At 42.0% G+C, this 23,927-nt stretch overlaps 1 protein-coding gene across 1 annotated transcript; it reads right to left on the bottom strand.

The window, feature by feature from the left end:
* Positions 1–22,601: 22,601 nt before the first annotated feature.
* On the bottom strand, positions 22,602–23,252 carry LOC104246048 (uncharacterized). The gene is made up of 2 exons (XM_070159853.1): positions 23,148–23,252; positions 22,602–23,030 (listed from the first exon to the last, which is right to left on the bottom strand). The coding sequence occupies exons 1-2, from the start codon at positions 23,250–23,252 to the stop codon at positions 22,602–22,604; spliced, it is 534 nt and encodes a 177-aa protein (XP_070015954.1).
* Positions 23,253–23,927: the final 675 nt, after the last annotated feature.

Raw genomic sequence — 23,927 nt, 5'->3', positions numbered from 1 at the left:
ATTAATTACTTCATTATCCATTTATTTCTTTTTAACAAACATAAAGTGATAGCGTATAAATAACAGAAATTTAATCCAAGCGGAAGAAAATAATAAAATATCTGAAATTTGTTTCTCTTACAACTGCTTAGGCCTTAATCACCCAAAACCTGGTGTCACAGTATCACAGACAGTCTAAGACTGCTAAATATAAGGTCTGAAAATAAAAGACACACTATTTCTAAAGCAAAAAGATGAAACAAGAAAGAAAAGATAAAGAAGATGTCAGGGCCTGCGAACGCCTGCAGATCTACCTTGGGTCTCCGCGTGGACTAAAGGTAGCCTCCAAACTATGGTCCAAGAGCTGCTCCGGGATCTGCGCATAGTGCAGAGTGTAGTATCAGCACAATCGACCCCATGTGCTGGTAAGTGCCTAGCCTAACCTCGGCGAAGTAGTGATGAGGCTAGGACTAGACTACCAAATAAACCTGTGCAGTTATATAATATACAGCGGAAAGTAAAGCAGGAATAAACAAATAAAGGTGGGAGGGGGAAAATATGCTTCTGGGAATAACAGGTAAAAACAGAATATCAAGAGCATTATAAAGGAACCAAAATCCAAATACTAACAAGGATAAGTAAAACAAAGGTAGATTTCACTTTCATTTCACATCTTGTTGCAGGCGTGCAACCCGATCCCATTTCATTTACCTCGTTGCAGGCGTGCACCCCATCCCATTTCACATATCTTGTGGCAGGCGTGCCACCCGCTCCCATTTCATGTATCTTGTGGCAGGCGTGCCACCCGCTCCCATTTCAAATATCTTGTGGCAGGCGTGCCACCCGTTCCTATTTCAAATATCTTGTGGAAGGCGTACGACCCGCTCCAATTTCAATTATCTCGTGGCAAGCGTGCCACCCTCTCCCATTTTAAATACTCGTGGCAGGCGTTCCACCCGCTCCCATTTCAAATAACTTGTGGCAGGCGTGCCACCCGATCCCATTTCAAATATCTCGTGGTAGGCATGCCACCCACTCCTATTTCAAATATCTCGTGGCAAGCGTGCCACCCGCTCCCATTTCAAATATCTCATGGTAAGCATGCCACCCAATCCCAGTTGCAAACCAACAATAATCACAAAGAATCCCGGTAAGGGAACAAGAGCAATATAACAACTTTCCCGACAAGGGAACATTAATATTTCAACAACATCCCGGCAAGGGAACAATAATATCAAAACAAATATCCCGGCAAGGGAACAATGATGATAATAACATGTGAGGCACAATAAACCACAACGGAGTCATAACAATTACAATACAAGATTCACAGACATGCTTGACACCAACGTATAAATACTCGTTACCATGCCTATACGTTGTACTCCACAATTAACATGTAGCAAATAAGACACAATTCTTAATCCCTCAAGCTAAGGTTAGACCAAACACATACCTCGATGCCACGAACATACTTCACGCTTCAATTATAGCTTTACCCCTTGATTCCACCACCAATTCGCTTGAATCTAGCCACAAGTTACTTAATTACGTCAATAAACGCTAAATGAATCAACCCCAATGCATGAAAATGATTTTTCCAAAGTTTTACCCAAAAAGTCAAAAATCTCCCCCGGGCCCACAAAGTCAAAACCCAAGGTTCAAACCAAAACCCGATTATCCATTCCCCCACAAACCCAAATATATAATTTGTTTTGAAATCGGACCTCAAATCGAGGTCCAAATTACCAATTTTTGAATATCCTAGGTTCTACCCAAAACACCCAATTTCCCCCATGAAAATCATTGATTTTAAGTTGAAATCATGTTAAAAGATGTTAATGATTGAAGAAAACTAGTTAAAAATGGCTTACAATTGATTTGGAGAAGAAGAAGCCTTTGAAAAATCGCCCTAGTGTGTTTATGTTTTGAGAAGAAATGAAAAATGGGTTAAAATTCGTCTAAGTAAATGATAACTAGGGATTTTGACGCATTTTATACTCCTTCTTGCTTACGCTTTGATTACAAATTCATACAAAATAGTCCCAAAAGGCTCATAAGTTGTGCTTGATTGCAGGTTTGATCAATAAAGTGACAAGATGTCACAGAGCAGCACAAAAGGAGTGAAACTTGCACAAGTACCAAAGACAAGACAAACTCAGGAAAAATAGGCCTAGTGTGGCCGCACTACACTTTGTGCGATCCGCAATAGGAAGGTTCAGAGAGCTGGTACTTCAGGCATTAAGGCAGTGCGGCTGTAGAAGATTTTGTGCGGTCCGCACTGAAGGCAATACGGCCGCACTACCATTCTGTGCGGTCCGCAGAGCCAAGGTTCAGAACGGGTGAAGTTGGAGCTTTCAAGCCTGTGCAGTTTGCGGTCCAGTTTGTGCGGACTGCACTAGAAGCCTCCGCGGCAGCGGTCTATTCTATGCGGTCCGCGGAGCCTGAATTCATAAAGCCAAGTTTTCAAGTTCAAGAGCCTAGTGCGGCCGCACACCATCTTGTGCGGTCCGCATTGACCCCGCAGGGGCATTTTTGTTCAGTTTTTCCAGCTTAGTATAAATATAATCTTTTTCCATTTTTAGGGCATCAGACATTTTAGAATAGTTGTTGCGCTCGTGGGAACGTATCTTGTAGCCATTTTGGGCATTTTTACTTACTTTTTATCATTGAATCTTTATATTTAACTTATCAATTAGTTAATATGTGTTCATCTTCATCTATTTCTCTATTTTTCTCTTCAAGTATGAGTAGCTAGACCCATTAGCTAGGGTTGTGGCTCAACCCTAGTGTGGGTAATTGATGGGTATTGCAATTTAGGGCTAGATTGACTATGGGTATTTGCTATTTGGGTCATTTTCATGGTTTAATTACTGAATTAGTGGTTGCAAACACTAGTTTGTGCTAAGTTGACTTGGGCTCTTCTTGATAAATAAAGCCTAAGTCTCCAAAATTGATCCAACAAGGAATTGGGATGGACTTAAGAGAATTGATAGTCCCAATTAAAGAGTTAAACCTCGAGAGAGTAATACCCGACTTGAACCCTAGTTGCTTGAGCAAATATGCATACCCAGTTGGTCTTGAGAAAGTCAATTGGGCAAAATAATTCTTTCTGCCAAGAGTTGTTAGAGTGGGTAATATCGAGCAACGGTTATAACATATTCCCTAATCATGTCAATCGTGTCTTAGACGCTATTACCCGTCAATTGGCCACCTAGGTGAAAGTCACTACCCTAATGCCTTTTAGAATATTTGAACAACTTGTAGCATTTTACTCTTAGATTAATCTAGTTGCAATTATAATTTGTAGTTTGATAATAGTAGAATTATAAAAGAAAACCCAAAAATGAATATAAGTGCAATTTGGAACCAATTAGCAATCCCAACCTAAATAGATACTCAACTCCATTTCTAGCTCTCTGTGGAAATCGATCCCTTATGCAAAAATGCAGATGGAGACAGAGCTTAGTCTCGAAAGGCAGAAAAGTAACCTTATGCAATGCAGGAAATGCAGATTGAGGTAGAGCTTAACCTCGGAAGGCAGAAAGGTAGCCTTATGCAAAATGCAGATGGAGACAGAGCTTAGTCTCGAAAGGCAGATAATTAGTCTTATGCAGATGATTATGGAGACAGGGCTTAGTCTCGAAAGGCAGAAAAGTAGCCTTAGGTAGTGCAAGAATGTAAAAGGACGATTAGTAGTAAGATCTCTTAGCTGATAGCTGATTACGACAATATGACTGCTGGGGAGATTGTGTACAAATAGCAATTGCGGGCAAGTGATGATTCTGAGAAGTTGCATTCTTGAGAAAGTATGAGTGCATAAATATATCTAATGATATTGCGAATTGATGTGCCTGCATCCAAAGAAAAATCGTGAGTTCTGTAAGGGGAAAAGGTTAGTTCGTCATCCCCGGGCTCTTGACGTTGTGTGTCATTGGGGTAGCGTCGCTAAACAACAGCAATTCGGATAATAGTTATGCATGATTAAGTAAATATAACGTAAGTATATAATCGAGAATAGTTTTCTTTAGATGAACCAACGACTGCGACGTGGTTTAAGACATTGCAACCTCTTTCGCTCCGGAATTTTGAGGGTCCTCCTCAAAATTTTGCCCCAGTTTGCTGAGCGGATATTTCTGATGGCTGTGCTGAATGACTAAAAAAATCATCTTCGAAATTTTGAGGGTCCTCCTAGAAATTCTGCCCTAGTTTACTGGGTTGGCGCTTCTGGCGATGCATGGACTAAAATCAACTTTGGAATTTTGAGGGTCCTCCTCAAAATTCTGCCACAGTTCCAATAACGGGGGAAAATGGAATTTTTATTAAATTGTGACCGAACCCATAGGGCTGCCTACGTATCCCCTCTTAAACGGGAATCAGGTCAGGCGTAGTTCAAATTACATCATAAAGGGAATCATAAGTGGTTACACATAATATCGTTTCACTACATCTGAATTGATTGGCTTCGGCCAGACTTCTCCATCCATCTCTGCAAGAATAAGGGCTCCTCCAGTTAGAACCCGGTGAACCATGTACGGACCCTGCCAATTGGGAGAGAACTTCCCCTTGGCTTCATCTTGATGTGGGAATAGTTTCTTCAACACCAGCTGCCTCGGTGTAAACTTCCTTGGCTTAACTCTTTTGTTGAAGGCTCTGGACATTCTGTTCTGATACAACTGACCGTGGCACACTGCATTCATCCTTTTCCCATCTATAAGGGCTAACTGCTCGTAGCGACTTTTACCCATTCTGCATCATCCAACTCTACTTCTTGTATGATCCTTAAGGAGGGAATTTCTACCACGGCGGGGATGACCGCCTCTGTACCATAAACCAGCATGTAGGGAGCTGCTCCGATCGATGTGCGGACTGTGGTGCGGTGTCCCAATAAGGCGAATGATAGTTTCTCATGCCATTGTTTGTGCCTTTCGACCATCTTCCTTATTATCTTCTTGATATTCTTGTTGGCTGCCTCCACAGCTTCATTCATCTAAGGCCTATAGGCTGTAGAGTTCTTGTGTTTGATCTTGAATGTTTCACATATTGCTTTCATCAAGTCGCTGTTGAGATTGGAACCATTATCGGTGATGATTGTTTCCGGAATTTCGAACCGACAAACAATGGGTCACGGACGAAATCTGCCACAACCTTCTTAGTGACCGCCTTGTATGATGCTGCTTCGACCCATTTGGTAAAATAATCGATTGCCACTAAGATGAACCTGTGCCCATTTGATGCGGCAGGCTCGATAGGTCCGATAACATCCATTCCCCAAGCGGCGAATAGCCATGGTGAGCTCGTTGCAGTAAGCTCGTTTGGAGGCACCTTTATCATATCTGCATGTATCTGACAGTAAAGGCATTTGTGAACATACTAGATACAGTCTGTTTCCATAGTCATCCAAAAATACCCTACTCGGAGTATCTTCTTTGCTAAGACAAAACCATTCTTGTGCGGCCCACAGGTTCCTGCATGCACTTCGTCTAATAGCTTGGATGCTTCTTTTGCTTTGACACACCTTAGTAAACCCAAATCGAGAGTCCTCCTGTATAGGATTCCTCCACTGTGAAAGAAATTGCTGGATAACCTACGAAGTGTGCATTTCTGAGTAGCTTTGGCAAGCTCTGGATATTCCCCTGTTGTCAAGTACTCCTTGATGTTATGGAACCATGGTTTTCCATCCGCTTCTTCCTCAACATGGGCGCAATAAGCTGGCTGATCATGAATCTTTACTGGGATGGGATCAATGAAATTTGTATCTCGATGCTCGATCATGGACGATAAAGTAACTAATGCATCAGCAAACTCGTTCTGGATTCTGGGGACGTGCTGAAATTCCGTATTTGTGAACCTTTTCCTCAACTCTTGTATGTGATGCAAGTAGGGAAGTATCTTAGAGTTCTTGGTTGTCCACTCTTCTCGAACCTGTTGTATGAGCAGGTCTGAATCCCCGATCACTAGCAACTCCTGAACGTTCATGTCAATGGCCATTTTGAGCCCCAAGATGCAGGCTTCATATTCGGCCATATTATTAGTGCAAGGGAACCTGAGCTTGGCGGATATCGAGTAGTGCTGGCCGGTTTCTGATACTAGGACTGCTCCTATGCCAACTCCTTTGAAATTTTCAGCTCCGTCGAAAAACAACCTCCACCCATCATAGAATTCTACAATATCTTCTCCTATGAAAGACACATCTTCATCGAAAAAATACGTTTTTAGGGGCTCGTATTCTCCATCCACGGGATTCTCGGTGAGATGATCTGCCAAGGCTTGCCCTTTGATTGCTTTCTGGGTCACGTAAACAATGTCGAATTCACTTAGCAGAATTTGCCACTTGGCGAGCTTGCCAGTGGGCATGGGTTTCTGGAAGATATACTTCAAAGGGTCCATTCTGGATATGAGATAAGTAGTGTAAGCACAGAAGTAATGCCTCAATTTCTGTGCAACCCAAGTCAGAGCACAACAAGTGCATTCTAAAAGAGAATACCGGGCCTCGTACGGTGTGAACTACTGAGATAGTAGATAGCTTACTCCTTTCTCCATGTTTCATCATGTTGTCCCAGAACACAATCAAATGCTCCATCCAATACCGCAAGGTAAAGCAATAGGGGTCTTCCTCGCTCAGGCGGAACCAGGACCGGCGGCGTTGCCAGGTATTCCTTAACTTTGTCAAAAGCTTTTTGATAATCATCAGTCCACTTGGCAGCAGCGTCCTTTTTCAACATTTTGAAGATAGGTTCACAAATGACTGTGGACTGAGCTATGAACCGACTGATATAGTTGAGTCTCCCCAGGAAACTCATCACGTCATTCTTGTTCTTTGGCGGCGACAATTCTTTGATAGATTTGACCTTTGATGGATCCAATTCTATTCCTTGACGACTCACGATGAAACCCAATAATTTACCAGCAGGAACCTCGAATGCACACTTGGCGGGATTCAGTTTCAGATTGTACCTCCTTAGTCTGTTGAAGAACTTTCTTAGGTCTTCCATGTGAACCCTAGCTTTCTTGGATTTGATGATGACTTCATCCACATATACCTCGATCTCCTTGTGTATCATGTCATGAAAGATGGTAGTCATGGCTCTCATATAGGTGGCACCAGCATTCTTCAAACCGAATGGCATCATTTTGTAACAGTACATTCCCCATGGCGTGATGAAAGCCATTTTCTCTGCATCTTTCTCACCATCCATATCTGATGATACCCAGCGAAACAATCAACAAAATATTGCAACTCATGCTTGGCGCAGTTGTCAATAAGAATGTGTCTGTTCGGCAAGGGGAAGTTGTCTTTGGGACTGGCTCGGTTAAGATCCCGGTAGTCAACGCAAACTCTAACTTTCCCGTACTTTTTTGGCACTGGCACGATTTTGGCTAACCATGTCGGATACTCTACTACCTTGAGAACCTTGGCCTTGACTTGCTTGGTAACCTCTTCTTTGATTTTCAAACTCATGTCGGGTTTGAATTTTCTGAGCTTCTACTTTACCGGCGGACATGTTGGATCTGTTGGCAGTTTGTGAGCTATAGTGGATGTGCTGAGACCAGTCATATCATCATATGACCAGGCAAATATGTCCTCATATTCCTTTAAGAACTCTGTGTACTCTTTCTTTTTTGATGGTGACATGTGAACACTGATGCGCGTTTGTTTGGCATTCTCTGTATCTCCCAGATTAACGACCTCAGTTTCGTCCAAGTTAGACTTAGGCCTATTCTCAAAATTCTCAACCTCTCTGACGACCTCTTCTGGTATATCATCCTCTTCTGAATCCATATCCGTTTGTTGCGTTGTCTCGTTGCAAGTCACAATCATTGGTTCATCGTCAAGGCAAGTAATAGTAATGTTGTGTAAAACAAAGTGAGTGATAGAAAAAATAATAAGAGCGAGATATATAATAAACTGAAATGCTTCGATTAAATTCATAATTGTTTTGAATGTCAGAGCTCTTTTCAAAATTAAAGACAATACAGAAATAAAATCAGCTAGTAAAAAGTAAAAATGTGATGCATGGTGCTTTTGTTTAGCCTTGCTAACCCGAAGCTTTCTGGGCCCTGGTGGTTCTGATTGACCAATTGCTGAGGCGCTCTCCTTGGTTCACAGCTTGTATAGAAGGGCTTTCCTCCCCTTCCTCCTCGAAAATAACATAGCAGTCCATATCATCGTCCTCCAGGAACAGATTCTTCATGGTTGCTAATGCTTCATCTTCCTCTGATCCATATATGATGTCCGCCGGCTGGAAAGTCTGCTCCAAGCGAGGTATCGGATGCTCCAGTGGATAGTAGGGACCATGCCATGGTGGCGACCAGTGATTGAACTCCTCCCAAGTGTACTCATATCCTAAACCAAATGTAGTACCATGTTTCCTCAGCTTGATGGGTTTAGTGATTCCCTGGAGGTTTTTGCCGAGTCCCTTTCCAGGTTCGTACCCACAACAATTCAGGATACTTTTAATCTTATTGTCCCACCATTTATCTTTGTCCACAGCATTGACCCGCTTGATGTGATGGTACGTTTCTCCACCTATTCTCCTTCTTTCTCCAACCATTGGGATGGTCTGACGACTGTATATGGGGTTACTACCATCGCTATGAATAATCATCTCTTGGTGATTCCATTCGAACTTCACTGCCTGATGCAGGGTCGAGGCTACAGCTCCAGCGACGTGGAACCATGGTCGTCCCAACAACAATTTGTAGGATGCTGGGATATCTATCACTTGAAAGTCAATGTCAAACCAAGTTGGTCCCATTTGCAGTCATAGGATAATCTCTCCAATAGTAGACCTTTAGGACCCATCGAAGGCTTTGACATTGATGGCTACATCTTTGATCTCGTGTAGGCTCTTTCCCAATGTTCTGAGAGTTATCAACGGACAGATGTTGAGGCTGGAGCCTCCGTCGATCAAGACTCTAGTGATGAAGTAATCCTCGCATTGCACGGTGATGTGCAGGGCCATGTTGTGACTCATTCCTTCCGGCGGTAGCTCATCTTCGTGGAAGGTGATTTTGTGGCTTTCCAATACCTTCCCTACCATATTTGCCATTTAGCCTCCAGTTATGTTGCTGGGCACATAAGCTTCGCTCAATATCTTCATCAAGGCATTTTTTTGTGTGTCAAAGCTCTGCAGAAGAGCTAGGATGGAGATCTGCGCTGGTGTTTTGTTCAACTGCTCAACGACCGAATACTCCTTAGCTTGTATTTTCCTCCAAAGATCATCTGGCCCAGTTTTAATTGTTTGTCCAGAGGCTTGCTTACTGGACTCAGCTAGGTGCTCTGGAGTGTAAACCCTGCCTGTTCTGGTCATACCCTGTGCAGCAATTGCTTCTCCCATCTTGGTCTTCCCTTTCCTCCTTGCTTCAGTTGTGTAATCCCATGGTATGGCATTTGAGTGGAACGGTATTATGCCTAACATTGCTACAGGAATAGGTACCTTTGGTGGTAACACAACAACTTCAAAAGGTATAGGTTCCTTCGGGACTCCAAACTCAACCTTAATTGGTCCGGGCGCCTTTGCAGAAGAAGGTGCTCCAAATTCGAGAGGTATAGACATATTTACTTCGTCGCCCTTGGAGGGCTGATTCAGCACAACAATTGGGTTAAGTGTGACCGCTGGTTTCTTTGGCTCATCACCCTCAGCAATCAATCTTATCGACCCCTTGGGGTCCCAGTCATCTTCGATCTCGATCATGTGAATGTCTCCACTTCTGTGATCAGGCAGAGGGTTGTTGCGGACATTAGAAGCAAGCTTCTTTGCTATGATAACCTTATTGTCGATCAGAGTTTGAATCTTGTCCTTCAACGAGCGGCACTCGTCAATGGTATGTCCCTTCATGCCGGAGTGGTACGCACAGGTCTTATTAGGGTTGACCCACTGGGAAGGATTTTTTGGAGTTATGGCAGGGATAGGGGAGACGTAACCAGCAACTTTAAGTCTCTCATACAGCTGGTCAATTGGCTCAGCAATGGCTGTAAATTGTCTGGGAGGTCTGCGGTCAAAATTTGGTCTGGGTCTAGGTAAATTCTGGCGAGTGGGAGGTGATTGGTAGTGAGAGGTTTGGGCATTATAAGCTTGGTAAATAGGTGCAGGTTGAGAGTATCTGGGTGAAGTGGGTTGATATGCGGGAAGTGGAGATGATTGGTAAACGGGTGGTGGATTTTGGTAAGAGGGTGCGGGTGCTTGATAATTTGGGATGGGCTGGTATGTGAGTGGAGGTGACGGGTAAGTATGGTATTTTAGTGGTGATTTGGCTCCCTGTGCGACCATCACGGCACTCATATCCTTCTTCTTGGACGTGCCACCAGACTGTAAAGCCTTATTGGTGGCCTGCAATGCTTCAAGATTGGTAACCATACCATTCTTAATGCCTTCCTCAATTCTTTCTCCCAGCTTGATGATATCGGAGACCTTATGGCCCTCGATCAGCATCAACCTCTCATAATATTGTGGATCCTAAGCCTGGACGAAGAATCTGTTCATTTGTTCCTCCTCTAAGGCCGGCCTAACCTTAGCAGCCTTTGATCTCCAACGAGTAGCATACTCGCGGAATGTCTCGGTAGACTTCTTCTTCAAATTCTGGATGTATAATACATCCGGTGCATTCTCTGTATTGAATTGGAACCTATCTATGAAATCTGATGCCATACCTACCCAGTTTGTCCATTTCTTAGGGTCCTAGCTGATGTACCAGGATAAAGTATCCCCCTTCGGACTTCTCATGAAGAGTTTCATACGGATTTTCTCATCCCTTCCGACTCCGACCAGCTTATCACAATATGTTCTCAAATGGACTCTGGGATCTCCCGCGCCATCGAACATTTCGAACTCGGGAGGTTTGTACCCCTCCGGAAGTTCAACATCTAGCTGAATGCAGAGGTCCTCATAATTCAGCCCCTCTATACCTTTGTTTCCTTCCATGCCCTGGACTCGGCTGGTCAATTTCTTGAGCTCTGCTGCCAAGTTTCTGATAAGAGAGTCCTTGTCACCAGACTCAGGTGCACTTGAGATTGGTTGAGTGTAGTGGGGTACAGTATCTACGTAGATGGGAGTGTTGTGAAGGTGGTCGTTTGTGGTGTTTAGTGGTTCAGGAATAAGTAGTGGAGTGTTGTTTGGAGTGTGGCATGTGTTGCAGTGTTGAGTATGAGTGGGTTGCATCTGTGGTTGTGGGGTGTTCTGTGGAGGTGCGGGATTTTGAGCATTTGGAAAGTTGACATCAGGAGCGGTGAGAGAGAATGGTAAATTGGCCAAGTTCCGAACTTGATCCAGTTCTTCTCGGAACTTCAATAATTTCTGCTCAAGTTGAGTAGTAGTTTCCTTAGCAATCGGGGTACCTTGAGGAATCTCAATTCTTTCAATTTCCTTTCTGGCGCTTGAATCTCCCATTCTACCTTTGTTCTTGTTCCGGATAGGACTCGGAGGAGGAGGAGGTGGAGGGCCCTTGGATCTCGTACTGTATGATGATGGTGCCAGAATGCACGAACTAACCTTTGAAGAGGGGAATAAAAAATAAAAGAAAAACAAAAAGGTAACAAGTTAGTGCGGATTATAAGAAGAAGATATTGCAATATTTAAACACATTGTGCAAGAATATAAATCGTATCCTAATTTGGGTGCCTCGTTGTGCCAAGGTAAGCCTATCTACAAATTAATTTGGAGAACTTATAAAGCTACATGCCTCATTTTATTGATAAAAATAAGACGAATCCAAAACGACACTAAATACCAGAAAGTAAAATGTCACTAGTGGCCATTGGCCTTATTACATCGTTAAAGCAAATAAAAGACTCCTAACTACTTGGTCCCATAAGGACCTTCCTCAGGTTGAATGTTCTCGTTGATCAGTTCCTCCAGCTCGCGCAGGTTTTCCAGTAAAAATGCCTTTGCTAGCCGTTCTCTTTCTCTTCTCTCAACGTTTTGACAGTCGGTGACTCTCTTCCTCACCTTCCCTTCTAATTCCAGCAGACTGTATTCCAGATATTCCAGCTTCTCACTAGCCCTGGTGACTCTCTCTTTCCATTCATTGATTTGGTTACTTGATGGGAGGTTCCTCCACCAGGTCAGCAAGATTGAGGGTATGTTTACTATACTGAAGTCGGGAACTTTGTCATTCATTTTCTGTAAAACAAAAGGGTTAAGACCTCACCCCCACCGGACTCGACTATTTAATACCAATAATCAGCATAAAAAGCATTTAGTTGTCCAAATAAATGCACAGAATATGGTGGTGTCCGTTTGGGTTTCGGGGAAACCCGATGGACTTTGGACAAGGCTATTTTAATGAGTCATTATGCGGACAACGTAACTGGCTCGGCTAGGTTTGACCATGATGCATGCACAGTTAAACAGAGTAAGGTTTCTATTGGGGTATTAGACCGGTACCCTTGAGCGGACAACTCAAGAGGAAAGGCACGGAACCGTCGACTGCACCGCTGATCGACTGGTTTTACCGCAAATACGCCTTTGCCAAATTTAAAGGGTGATAATATTGGAAGAGCGCAACCACTCATTATAAGCGTTGCTATGGTATTTGTTTGGCACGAGTGGAATATGACGTTGAAGATGCAGTTTACAAGAATGAAACAAATTGACATGTATTTCCACGTTCATAAGATAAATGATTACAATAATTGCAGTAATTACAACAGTATTGAAATAAAGTAGTAAAGGAAAGCAGTTAAAGGAAAGAAAGACATGAAGAGCCAAGTCAGTTTCGTAGTGAAAGAATAAAGATAGTAAATAAAGCAATTAATGAGATAGTAAAGTCACAAACAACATGCAATGGTAAAAGCCTAAAGAATCCCCAGTAGAGTCACCATGTTGTCGACGCCCCTTTTTTCCAACGGCAGGTCGAAATCGGGTATACGACATTGGGAGGACAACTCTATTCCCTTTCGAGAATTGGGTCTTTGGAATTTGAAGAGTCGCCACCTAATGATTATAGTGCATTAGGACACTTTAAGAAAGGTCTGAGTTGGAAAACCAGAGTTTGGGTAAGGGCTAGAAATTATCCCGAGGGAAAGGTGTTAAGCACCCCTCAGGATACACAAGTGTGGTTCTCGGCCATGCTACAATTGTGACTTTACAAGTAAACAATCAAGGCTCAAATAAAGACTCGCATATAACATTTGCAATTAGGTTGAAAAGTTTTGAAGGTAAACAGAGAGGGCAGAAATTTATGAAAAAATATTTGAATAGTTTTACAAGAAGAGATGAAAGCAAATAAAGGGAGGGGGTCCTAGGTTTATGATTAATATGGATCACTTCAATGCAATATCCAGCAATCACTCCTCAGAAGAGAGGTCGCACGTGATATTAGTGCACCGGTCATCATATCCATATTCTACCCTTCCCACCCCGTTAAGGTATTAAAGCGTGGAATGGTATCGTTACTTATTGCATGCTATTACCCGCCCCAATCCTATCAGTCCCGGAGGCATTTAGGACTACTAATACTAAAGGGGAAGGGATTTGGGGCCTTTGGGGAGTTTCAAAGGACAAAATACTAAGGCGTCAATCAAAACACACAATGCAATAAAGGGGAGAGCAAATAAGCAAGTAAGGTTCAAGTAAACCTCCTTAAATCACATATGTCATAGAGTTTAGCATGTCTTGCACGTACTGGTTTGGTCTTTAAAATTAAAGCGATAAGCGGACCGGTTTAACTCATACTTTTAGATAGGAAGTCCGCATTAGGCTCACTCGAATGCAGTTGTCAAAAACTGAACCACTTTTAGCTATGTGTTGGATAGAACTAACGATTTCGAAAAGCAGACTGATTATAAAGAGTTACCAGTTTTTTTTTAGAGTGAAACGAGTTTCAAGAAAAGAGTGTTCTACTTTGAAGAGGTCTAAAAGAAATGAAAGGAACTTCAAAAGGTATGCAGACTAGTAAAAAAAATTCACAAACTTTATCGGAAAAAAGAGAGTTTTAGAAAATGCCAGTTTGTTTAGAAAATGTTTGTTAACTCACGAGGTTCAGAAAGTCGCAGAAGACTGCCAGTTTTACCAAAGTATATATTAATTTAAACGGTTGGTGCTGTCTTGCACAAGTGAGACAGTTCAGATTTAAAGTTCCTATAAGCATGCTTTCTATACGTCAACTGATTTTAACACTGTTAAACAGGAGTCTTACAAACATGGTATCTATATACAACTTTGTTATTAAGCCTACAGTTTGCCTAATGGTATCATTATGTGCAGAAAATATAAACCCCTATGAGCATGGTATCTATATGCGTAATTACAGAAAGTTTAAAAGTTAATCCCTATAAACATGCTTTCTACGCGTAGAGTTGCACAGACCAAAAATTAAATCCTACAAGAATGATTTCTACCCTTTGTGCATAAACGTAAACCCCCTACCTTCTCACTAAATCCCCATGAGTTTGTACAAATTATTACAGGCCAATAAAAATAAAACAGAAATTAAAAGTACATCAGAAATCACAGCTATATACGAGCAGCCTAATTCAGACTTAGTGTCTAACCATGTGAGATTGAACCACTTCCGAGATCAAGATTTCCAAAGCCTTCTCTTATGTGGGGTGTTTCAGAGATCCAAGGAGTTTCAGGAACTCCAAACAGTGCTTACACCCAAGATGTTAATTAGAAAAGAGTTACAGTGCAGTGTGGAAGAGCCAGCCCTCAGATGTCCAAGTTCAGAGGGAACTCAAGGTCCCAAAGCAAGGCTCATAGGAGGGGGCAGAACTTAGAGTCTAAGAGTAAGTGTAAGTGCATAGATGGGAATTAGGGAAGGCCATGGCAGGCTGGTGGTCATGCCCAGCAATTAGGAGTGCTGGCACACCCCTGACCAGCCTGCTAGTCAAGCATTGAGAGCTAGGATCCATTGTGGATCAGGTTATGACCTAGGTAGTAATTAGGATACTGTCAGACCAAGACCTTAACTCATGCATATAGAAGAGAATAGGGGTAGGGATTCATAACAGAAATAGAAGCAAGGAAAGAACATACATAGTTAAAATTAGTCACTGAACATGAACAGCAAAGGAAATAAGAATGTTGAGACTATAAAATAAACACATAGGGGTGAGGCAGGAAAATTAAATTAGAATATACCAGTTTCAGGGAAACAAGAAAAGAAAAGCAGTAGCCTTGTAAAGCCAAATTGCAAGCAAGTAGTCAGAAGATCTTAGAAGATAGTTGTGAGATTATGTGTGTAAAGTGCTAAATTGAGAGTGTGTGTGTAAGAGTATGCAATTCGAAGTGTGTTGTAAAAGTATTGAATTGTAAGTGTCTAAAAATGCGGAAGGGTAGTCCCTTTTATAGTGCAGAGAAGCAAGAAAGAAAGGTAAGAAAATAGGTTACAATCAATCACATAAAGTCTCCCTTTGTTTAAGAGATTTGATTTCAAATGGGTAGAAGGTAATTAAGGAAAGAATTTTGATTAAAACCTTTTCAAAGTAGCATAAAGGGGGTAAATAAATAAAGTCTATTTAAGGACAGGGTCTTGACAGTATATGGTTGTAACATTTAAGGAAAGAAATCAATTAACAGCCAAGAAATCAGAAGTCGAAGATATTCTATGAATGAACCAAGTCAAAAGAGGGGAAAGATTTTAACTTAAGGAAAATCAGCAGACAATCAATTAAACCTTTTTAACAGGAATTCTGAATCAATCACTAGCTTGAAAACCCTTTTGAAGAAAGATTCGTCACATATAAAAGCATACAGACACGGGAAAGAAAGATTGTCATGCTCTTGTGAAATCAGTAGAAAGAATCTAGTGTAGAAGAATTTAAAAGTTCAGAATTGTATGAAACAAAGGGGTCCCAACTCAGTTCAAGGACTCAAAAATTAGTCTGAAAGAGTCAAGGGTTCTCAAATAGAACCCTAGTTCAATCACACGATCAACCTCGGCAAAAACCCTCAAATTCTAGGGTTTCCACCTCGAGTCAAATACATAGATGAGGAGGCAAGTAGTCGAAGCAGGCTCAGAGATTTCTTTCAGAAACTCATGAGAAAACAAGTAAAAATAGTAGAAAGTTCAAAGCAAACGGAGTGAAGAAACTAATTCGAAGTATAATGAGAGTAGAAGAAACAGTAGAGGAAAAGCAGGTCTTTTCAGAAGAAATTTAAAACAACGTAAAGTAGAAGAGAAAATAGTAAGCACTTAAGAACATGGTAGAAGGGTACAGTAGGCGAAGCATATCAGAATATAGCAGAACATATCGAAAAAAACATGTGAGACCATAGCATAGAAAACATAGTAGAAGAAAGGATGGAAAACATAAGAACACAGTAGGAAAACATGCGCGATAAAAGGGAAACATAAGAACACAGTAAAAGAACATGCGTGGTAAAAAGAAAACCTAAGAACATAGTAGAGACAACTACACACAAAGAAAAGGAAAAGAAAAGTCAGAGAAACATTTTAAGCATTTTCAGAAAACCCTAAATCGAAAAGAAGTGATTTTGAAAGTAATTTTTGAAAGAAAAGTTGGGGAAATTGTTTGAAAACTCTAGTAGAGCATGGATACACAACAGATCTAAGAAAAAATCGGAGAAAATCCTCGAATAGTTAGGCTTTCGGAAGAACCCTAGAATGAAAAAGACTTTGAAAAGGTCCGATCAGAGTTGGAGAAGATTAGAATTAGGATCAGGAGACCAGGCGCCACCGGAGCAAGGTCAGAGATGGCCGTAGAACCTTGAATCGGCAGAGATCTGGACGAAAACCTTCGAGGTCAGACCTCGAATCTTCAAGGACCAAGTGTATAAGAGCAAAGGGAGGTGAGTATAAGGTTTCCATGGCCTGAGAAGCCATGGATTCCGGTGGGTTTTGATGTGAGGATGATGGGAGGCTGCTAGGGTTAGGGGAAGGTTCGAGAGAGTTTGAGAGATGAGAAAATTCAGAGGCGGCAGTTAGTGAGAAATGAGGGGATTAGGGTAAGGTTAGTGAATTAAAAAAGGTAAGGGGTGATCGTGGCCGTTGATCATTTTTTGATCAACGGCCTGGATTGAAAGAAAGGGCCAGGCGGGTTAATTGGTTGGGTCAAGGGTCGGGTTAGGTTAGAATTGGGCTGGTAAGGGGGGCTCAATTTGTCTATGATTGAAATAAAAATGGGCCAGATTTTAAATAGCCAGTTTTTCCCTTTTTATTTTATAAAAATAGTAAAAATGATTTTAAAAGCAAATTAAAAGTACTTACCCAATTAATAATATATAAATATTAATTTAAAAATATTGGAACCAATTTTACAATTGTAAAATACTATTAAATCTTAAAATAGGCTATAATTGCAATTATATGCAATTTAACTTTAAAATGCCAAATAAATTTGTAAAGAACGTGCAAAAATTACCTTAACTATATTTTAGTATAAATATGGGAATAAAATAAATTATTCACCAAAATTGATGATTTTGAAAATAATTATGGATTTTGTACTGCTAAAATAGACAATAAATTGGTTTTAAAAGTTTTTAAAAATTTGGAAAAAATACCAAAATACTTGGGTATGCTTATGTATGCATGTATATGTTATTTTGAAAGTATTTTGAGTATAAAAATACATAGGGAAAAATTGGGTATCAACAGGAAGTTGGCCATCTATAGCAAGGTTACTTGGCACATTTGCCTGAAGACACAACCGGGTGACAAGGGACGGGTAGTATAAACCATATCGTTGCACCCTGACTCGGTGGAACATTTCATCATGTATTACATTGGCCATGTCAAATGGACCATTGTTCATGAAACACCAAATTAATCACCCTCGAGGGATATTCACTTCGAATAGGTTCTTGTAGGGTAGGAGTCGACTATTTATGAAGTATAACTAGCATTTGGATTCAAACTTGAGGGCCGAGGAGTGGAAATTATTCCCATATTTGTACCATTGCAGAGTGGCTCCCGGTTGACATATGGTCTCAGTGAATGTGGACCAGGGAGTATGCCTACTATTGTACGATTGGTACGCATCCACGTACCCCTCAACTGGTGGAGGAAGCCTGTACAGAATTCAGATATTTTCCAAAGAGGCATCTACCGGTCTCTTGCGCACCGTAACAGTATAGTTCTCATGTTCTGGCAGGTTCGCATAGAATTTCCTTACAAGCATGACATTTGCGGTAATAGGCTCCTCAAAAAATATGTCCAGTCCTCGTCGCCTCAGCTCGAAGGGTATAGTGGGACAGGTTACCCCTAGTGCGTTGGGATCCATGTCTTGTTCCGGCACCATGGTTTTGGCCTCTTTTTTTATTGAACATGTCTTGGGCCTTGGCATACACAAACTTCTGACTGTTGAAAGTCCTGGAATCAACCGAATTCTGAGGTCGTCCCCCGGTGTTGGCTTGAGTCGGGCGGCTGGAGAAGGTTCCTATTGCATGACGTTTATGGGGAGGCATGGTACCTACAATTAGTCCAACGTCAGTTCTATACAATCAAGTGACTCAACCGTGACTACTCAGACTTCACCACTGAATTGGTTACAACACTTCCTCCAAAAAGGCATTTTAACAAACACATGGTGGACAATGGCTAATTTTAAGCCCAAAGCATACTTTCAACATAAGGAGCACCACCGAAGTAACCCAATAAACACATATCACCCCCACAATTTGTATGTTGAAAGGTTTCATCCCTACATTACTACTAACAAGTGTTTCCACTCTAAAATAAGACTACATTCTACCATACAAAGCAAAAAGAAGGAAAAGAAATTAACAAACAAAATTAAATAATTAAAAACAAAATCAAAGGGAGGAATACATACCAGTAGAGGGGATGAGAGCGAAAGTGTAATGAATGATGAAAAGAGATATGGAGGGTCTTCATGAGGTGGAGGAACCTTGTGCTGTAAATTGTTATGTATGGAGGAATGGTTTGTGAGGAATAGATGAGGAAGAAGAAGGGAGGGTTTAGTTTGGGGTGGTAGTGTGATAGGAGATGGAGAGGGGGTGAAATAAAAGGGGTTGGGCGGTTGGGTAGGGTTAAAAGTAAATGGGTTAATGAAAAAAATTAAAAGAGAAGCAATAAAATAAAATAAAAACATATCCGGACTTACCTGATGTCGAGGGGATTAGCGCGGCCTTAGCGCTGTCGTAGCGCGGGTGCACTAGTCGAAAGAGTTACGGGCAGTGTTTAACCTGACTAGCGCGGGGGTAGCGCGGGCGCGCTAGTGGCATACACCTGAGGCAGTGTATAACCGAACTAGCGCGGGCTTAGCGCGGCCGCGCTAGTTGAAACCAATTTGGGCAGTGTTTAACCTGACTAGCGGGCCTTAGCACTGGTGTAGCGCAAGCGCGCTAGTCCAGGCGTGCCATCATTCTGTCTTCTTTCTTCGTGGAAACTTTTGCCTGCCCCTTTTCTAGAACTCCTGCACATGTTAATATTACCACTAAATAAAACTATACATGTTGGGTTGCCTCCCAACCAGCGCTTGATTTAACGTCGTGGCACGGCGCAGAGTGAGCGTATTTAAGATTCGCTCAACCTCTATGGTTTATTGAGAAGTACCACGGACAACTCTTTTGTTTCATCCATCCCCACATACAGTTTGACTCGTTGTCCATTAACCTTGAAGGTGTTGGTGTCATCTTCACTAGTTATCTCCACAGCCCCAGACGGGAACACTTCGGTCACCCTGAACGGCCTAGACCATCGGGACTTAAGCTTACCAAGAAACAATCTCAACGTTGAACTGTACAATAATACCTTGTGAAATTTCTGTCCACAATGTGTTTGTCGTGTAGCCTCTTCATTCTTTCCTTATAGATCCTCGTGCTTTCAAAGGCGTGATATCTGAATTCCTCCAACTCATGCAACTGTGTCAATCGATTTTCTCCTGCCTCATCAAGGTTCATGTTCAATTGCTTTAGTGCCTACCAAGCTCAATGATCTATCTCCACAGGCAGGTGACAGGCCTTCCCAAATACCAACTTGTACAGTGACATACCGATAGGTGTTTTGAATGTAGTCCTATAGGCCCAGAGTGCATCGTCAAGCTTTTTCGCCCAATCAGTTCTTGTGGCGTTTATAGTTTTAGTGAGCACACTCTTGATCTCACGGTTTGAGACCTCTACCTTCCCACTTGTTTGAGGATGATACTTGGTTGCTACCTTGTGGTATAGGTCATATTTAGCCAGCAGCTTCTCAAAGACACGATTGCAAAAGTGCGTGCCCCCGTCACTAATGATGGCTCTCGGAATCCCGAATCGGGTGAATATATTCTTCTTCAAGAACCCCACCACCACTCTCGAATCATTGCTGGGGAACGTTGCAGCTTCCACCCATTTGGACATGTAATCTACCGCAACAAGTATATACTAATTGTCGTAAGAACTAACGGAGGGACCCAAGAAATCAATTCCCCAAACATCGAACACCTCAACTTGCTGATTGGATTCATTGGCATCTCATGTCGACGGGATATGTTTCCCGTTCTTTGGCATTCGTTGCAGCCCTTTACCCATTGGTGAGCATCCTTAAAGATTGTTGGCCAGTAGAACTCAGCCTATAACACCTTCGCTGCTGTCCGAACTCCTCCAGAATGTCCTTCATAAGGTGATGCTTGACAAGCCTGCAAAACAGAACATTGTTCTATCTCGGGGATGCATATCTAGATCATGTTATCAATACAAATTTTAAACAAATGCGGTTCATCCCAGTAGTAGTTTCGGCAGTCACGATAAAATTGTTTCTTTTGAACATAGGAGAGTTCATATGGTTCAATGCCGCAGGCCAAATAGTTTGCAATATCAGCATACCATGGCATATTTTCCACATTTGTGGCTAGCAGCTGCTCATCTGGAAAGGTTTCCAGAATATCCTTAGACTCAGTCGCATTTTCAGCACCTTCAAGGCATGACAAATGATCAGCGACTTGGTTCTCCATGCCCTTACGGTCACGAATCTCCAAGTCAAACTCTTGAAAAAGCAGCACCCAATGAATTAGGCGGGGTTTGGACTCTTTTTTATCAACTAAATACCGAATGGCTACGTGATCTGTGTACACGATCACCTTCAACCCAATCAATAAGATCTGAACTTATCAAAGGCAAACACAACAACCAACATTTCTTTTTTAGTTACCGTGTAATTCAGCTGAGCACCACTCAACGTCCTACTTGCGTAGTAAATAGGGTGCATTACCTTATCCTTGTGATGTCCCAACACGACTCCCACAGCGTAGTCACTAGCATCACACATGAGTTCAAACGGTTGCACCTAGTCGGGAGCAACTATAATCGGTGTTGTTACTAGCCTCTTCTTTAGTTTCTCAAAAGCTACCCAACAATCATCAAAAAACACAAATGGGCTATCTTTTTCGAGCAACTTACATAGGGAATTGGCGATCTTGGAAAAGTCCTTGATGAATCGCCGGTAGAAGCCGGCATGTCCCAGGAAGCTACGAATAGCCTTGACTGATGTGGGAGGTGGAAGTTTTTCTATCATGTCGACTTTGGCTCTGTCCACCTCAATACCTTTATTCGACACTAAGTGCCCCAAGACGATTCCTTCTTATGCCATGAAATGGCACTTCTCCCAATTCAACACTAGATTCGTCTCAATACACCTCTTCAGTACACGGGTTAAATTTGCTAGGCATTCATCGAATGAATTTCTCACCACTGAGAAATCGTCCATGAAGACCTCCATAATATCTTCTACCATGTCTGTGAAAATGGCCATCATGCACCGTTGGAATGTTGCAGGTGCATTACAAAGACCAAATGGCATTCTCCTGAAGGCCAACACTCCGTAAGGGCAAGTAAATGAAGTCATTTTCCTATCCTCCGGGGCAATAGAAATTTGGTTGTACCCCGAGTATCCATCCAGAAAATAGAAGTGTGACCTCCCTGCCAATCTATCTAACATTTGATCAATGAAAGGAAGTGGGAAGTGGTCCTTCCAGTGGCTAGATTTAGCTTTCTATAATCCATGCAGATTCTCCAGCCTATGACAGTTCTTGTAAAGATCAATTCATTGTTATCATTCTTAACTACCGTCATGCCACCCTTTTTAGGTACACATTGAACTGGGCTAACCCAGCTACTATCAGAAATTGGGAAAATGATTCCCGCATCTAACCACTTACTCACTTCTTTCTTCACCACTTCCTTCATATTGGGGTTCAGCCTTCTTTGGTATTCCCTGGAAGGTTTGTATCCCTCTTCCAGTAGAATTTTGTGCATACAGTATGCAGGGCTGATCCCCTTTATGTCTTCCATGGTCTACCCAATGGCAGTCTTGCACTCCTTAAGTACCTGCAAAAGTTGTTGAGTCTGCACATCTAACAAACTAGATAAGATAATAACAGGTAATATGGAGTCAGGTCCAAGAAACTCATACCTGAGATGGGCTAGCAATGGTTTTAACTCCAGCTTTGGTGGTTCTTCGATTGATGACTTGGCTGGAGGAGTTTCTCTGTTTTCCAAGTGCAAGGGCTCAAATTCAAGAGTTCTATCCCAGAACCCTCTACCCTCTAATGCCATCACTCATCCAGCCAGTTCTTCTCCCTTTACCTCATCTAAATTCATTAGACATGCAGCGAGGGGATCTTCAATAGTCAGCAGCTCATCACCGGTCTCTACAATTACATTCATGGCATCAATAAGAGAGCAATTGGCGAATTTACTTGGTCGCCTCATAGATTTCTACACGTTGAATATTATCTCTTCATCGTTCAACCTCATCTTTAACTCCCCAGTTTCACAATCAATTAAAGCTCTCCCCGTGGCTAGGAACGGTCTTCCCAAAATTATGGGAATCTCTTCATCCACTTTATAGTCTAAGATTACAAAATTTGCAGGAAACACAAATTTCCCTACCTGAATCAACACGTCATCCAGAATACCAGAGGGTCGTTTTACCGTCCTGTCAGCCAACTGCAACAACATAGAGATGGGTCTAGCTCTTCCAATACCCAGCCTCTTATAAATGGCCAGGGGCATAAGATTAATGTTGGCCCCTAAATCATTCAGTGCTTTAGCAAAGGCAAAATCACCAATAGTGCATGGGATTGTAAAGCTCCTTGGGTCAGACAGCTTTTTCGCAATTGGTCTAGTCACCACTGCACTACAGGTCTGAGTAAGAGTAATTGTGGCCAAGTCTTGGAAATCAAATTTTCAGGACATTAAGTCCTTCATCATTTTTGCATACCCAGGCGTCTCTTTCAAAGCATCAATTTAGGGAATATTTACCTGGATTTGTTTTAGCATTTCTAAGAACTTCTTGTATTGCTCCTCTTTTTGGTACTTGGCTAACCTCTGAGGGAAGGGTGAAGGAGATCTCTTCTTCCCAATCATTTGGGATCAATTTTTATCAGCTATCACATCAACCACTGGTTCCTGTGCTATCTCAACTTCTTTCTCGGTCTCCATTTGAATGCTACTTTCCTCCTGGGCAGGCTGGACTGTCACCTCTGTCAGTTTCGTTGATTCATCCAACTCAATAGGTACTGATATGAGTGTCTCAACCTCTCTGGCTTCTCTAGCCCTTTCTTGCTCTACATCCAAATCTCTGCCATTACGTAGGCTCACCGCCATCAGCTGCTTCGGGACTTGATCTTTTGGATTTACCTGGGTATCTGCAGGTAGTGTCTCATGAGGGCGATTGTTCAAAGACATCAAAATTTGGCCCATCTGCATTTCAATATTTTTGATCGTTGAATCATGTGCATCTACTCTCTCACTAATCTTTGCATTAGACCCAATAACTTGTTGCATCATTGCTTCAAGTCTAACAAACCCATCTTCCTGCCTTCCACTATACTGCTGCTGATGAGGGTGATACCCTTGTTGTTGATTCTGATTGTTGTATCCCTGTGGCCTTGGGTAAGGTGCTATATTGTTGGGGGATCTTATATCTCCCATATTCCCACTGTTGAACTGTGATTGGGATGGCTTGTACTGCTGATTCTACTGACCCCAATTCTGACTACCCTATCTCTGGCCCCCATAATTAGACACATAGTTCATATC

The sequence above is a fragment of the Nicotiana sylvestris genome, chromosome 10 (assembly GCF_000393655.2).
Source record: "Nicotiana sylvestris chromosome 10, ASM39365v2, whole genome shotgun sequence".
Classification (NCBI taxonomy): Eukaryota; Viridiplantae; Streptophyta; class Magnoliopsida; order Solanales; family Solanaceae; genus Nicotiana; species Nicotiana sylvestris.
This window is presented reverse-complemented; position numbering and strand designations above follow the sequence as displayed.

What these genes read in the sequence shown, in the direction of transcription:
- LOC104246048 (XM_070159853.1), bottom strand. Translation starts at nt 23,252, where the DNA reads ATGATTGGGAAGAAGAGATCTCCTTCACCCTTCCCTCAGAGGTTAGCC. An exon ending in AAATGCTAAAACAAATCCAG is followed by an intron (nt 23,031 to 23,147) that starts GTAAATATTCCC and finishes ACTCTTACTCAG; the next exon opens with ACCTGTAGTGCAGTGGTGAC.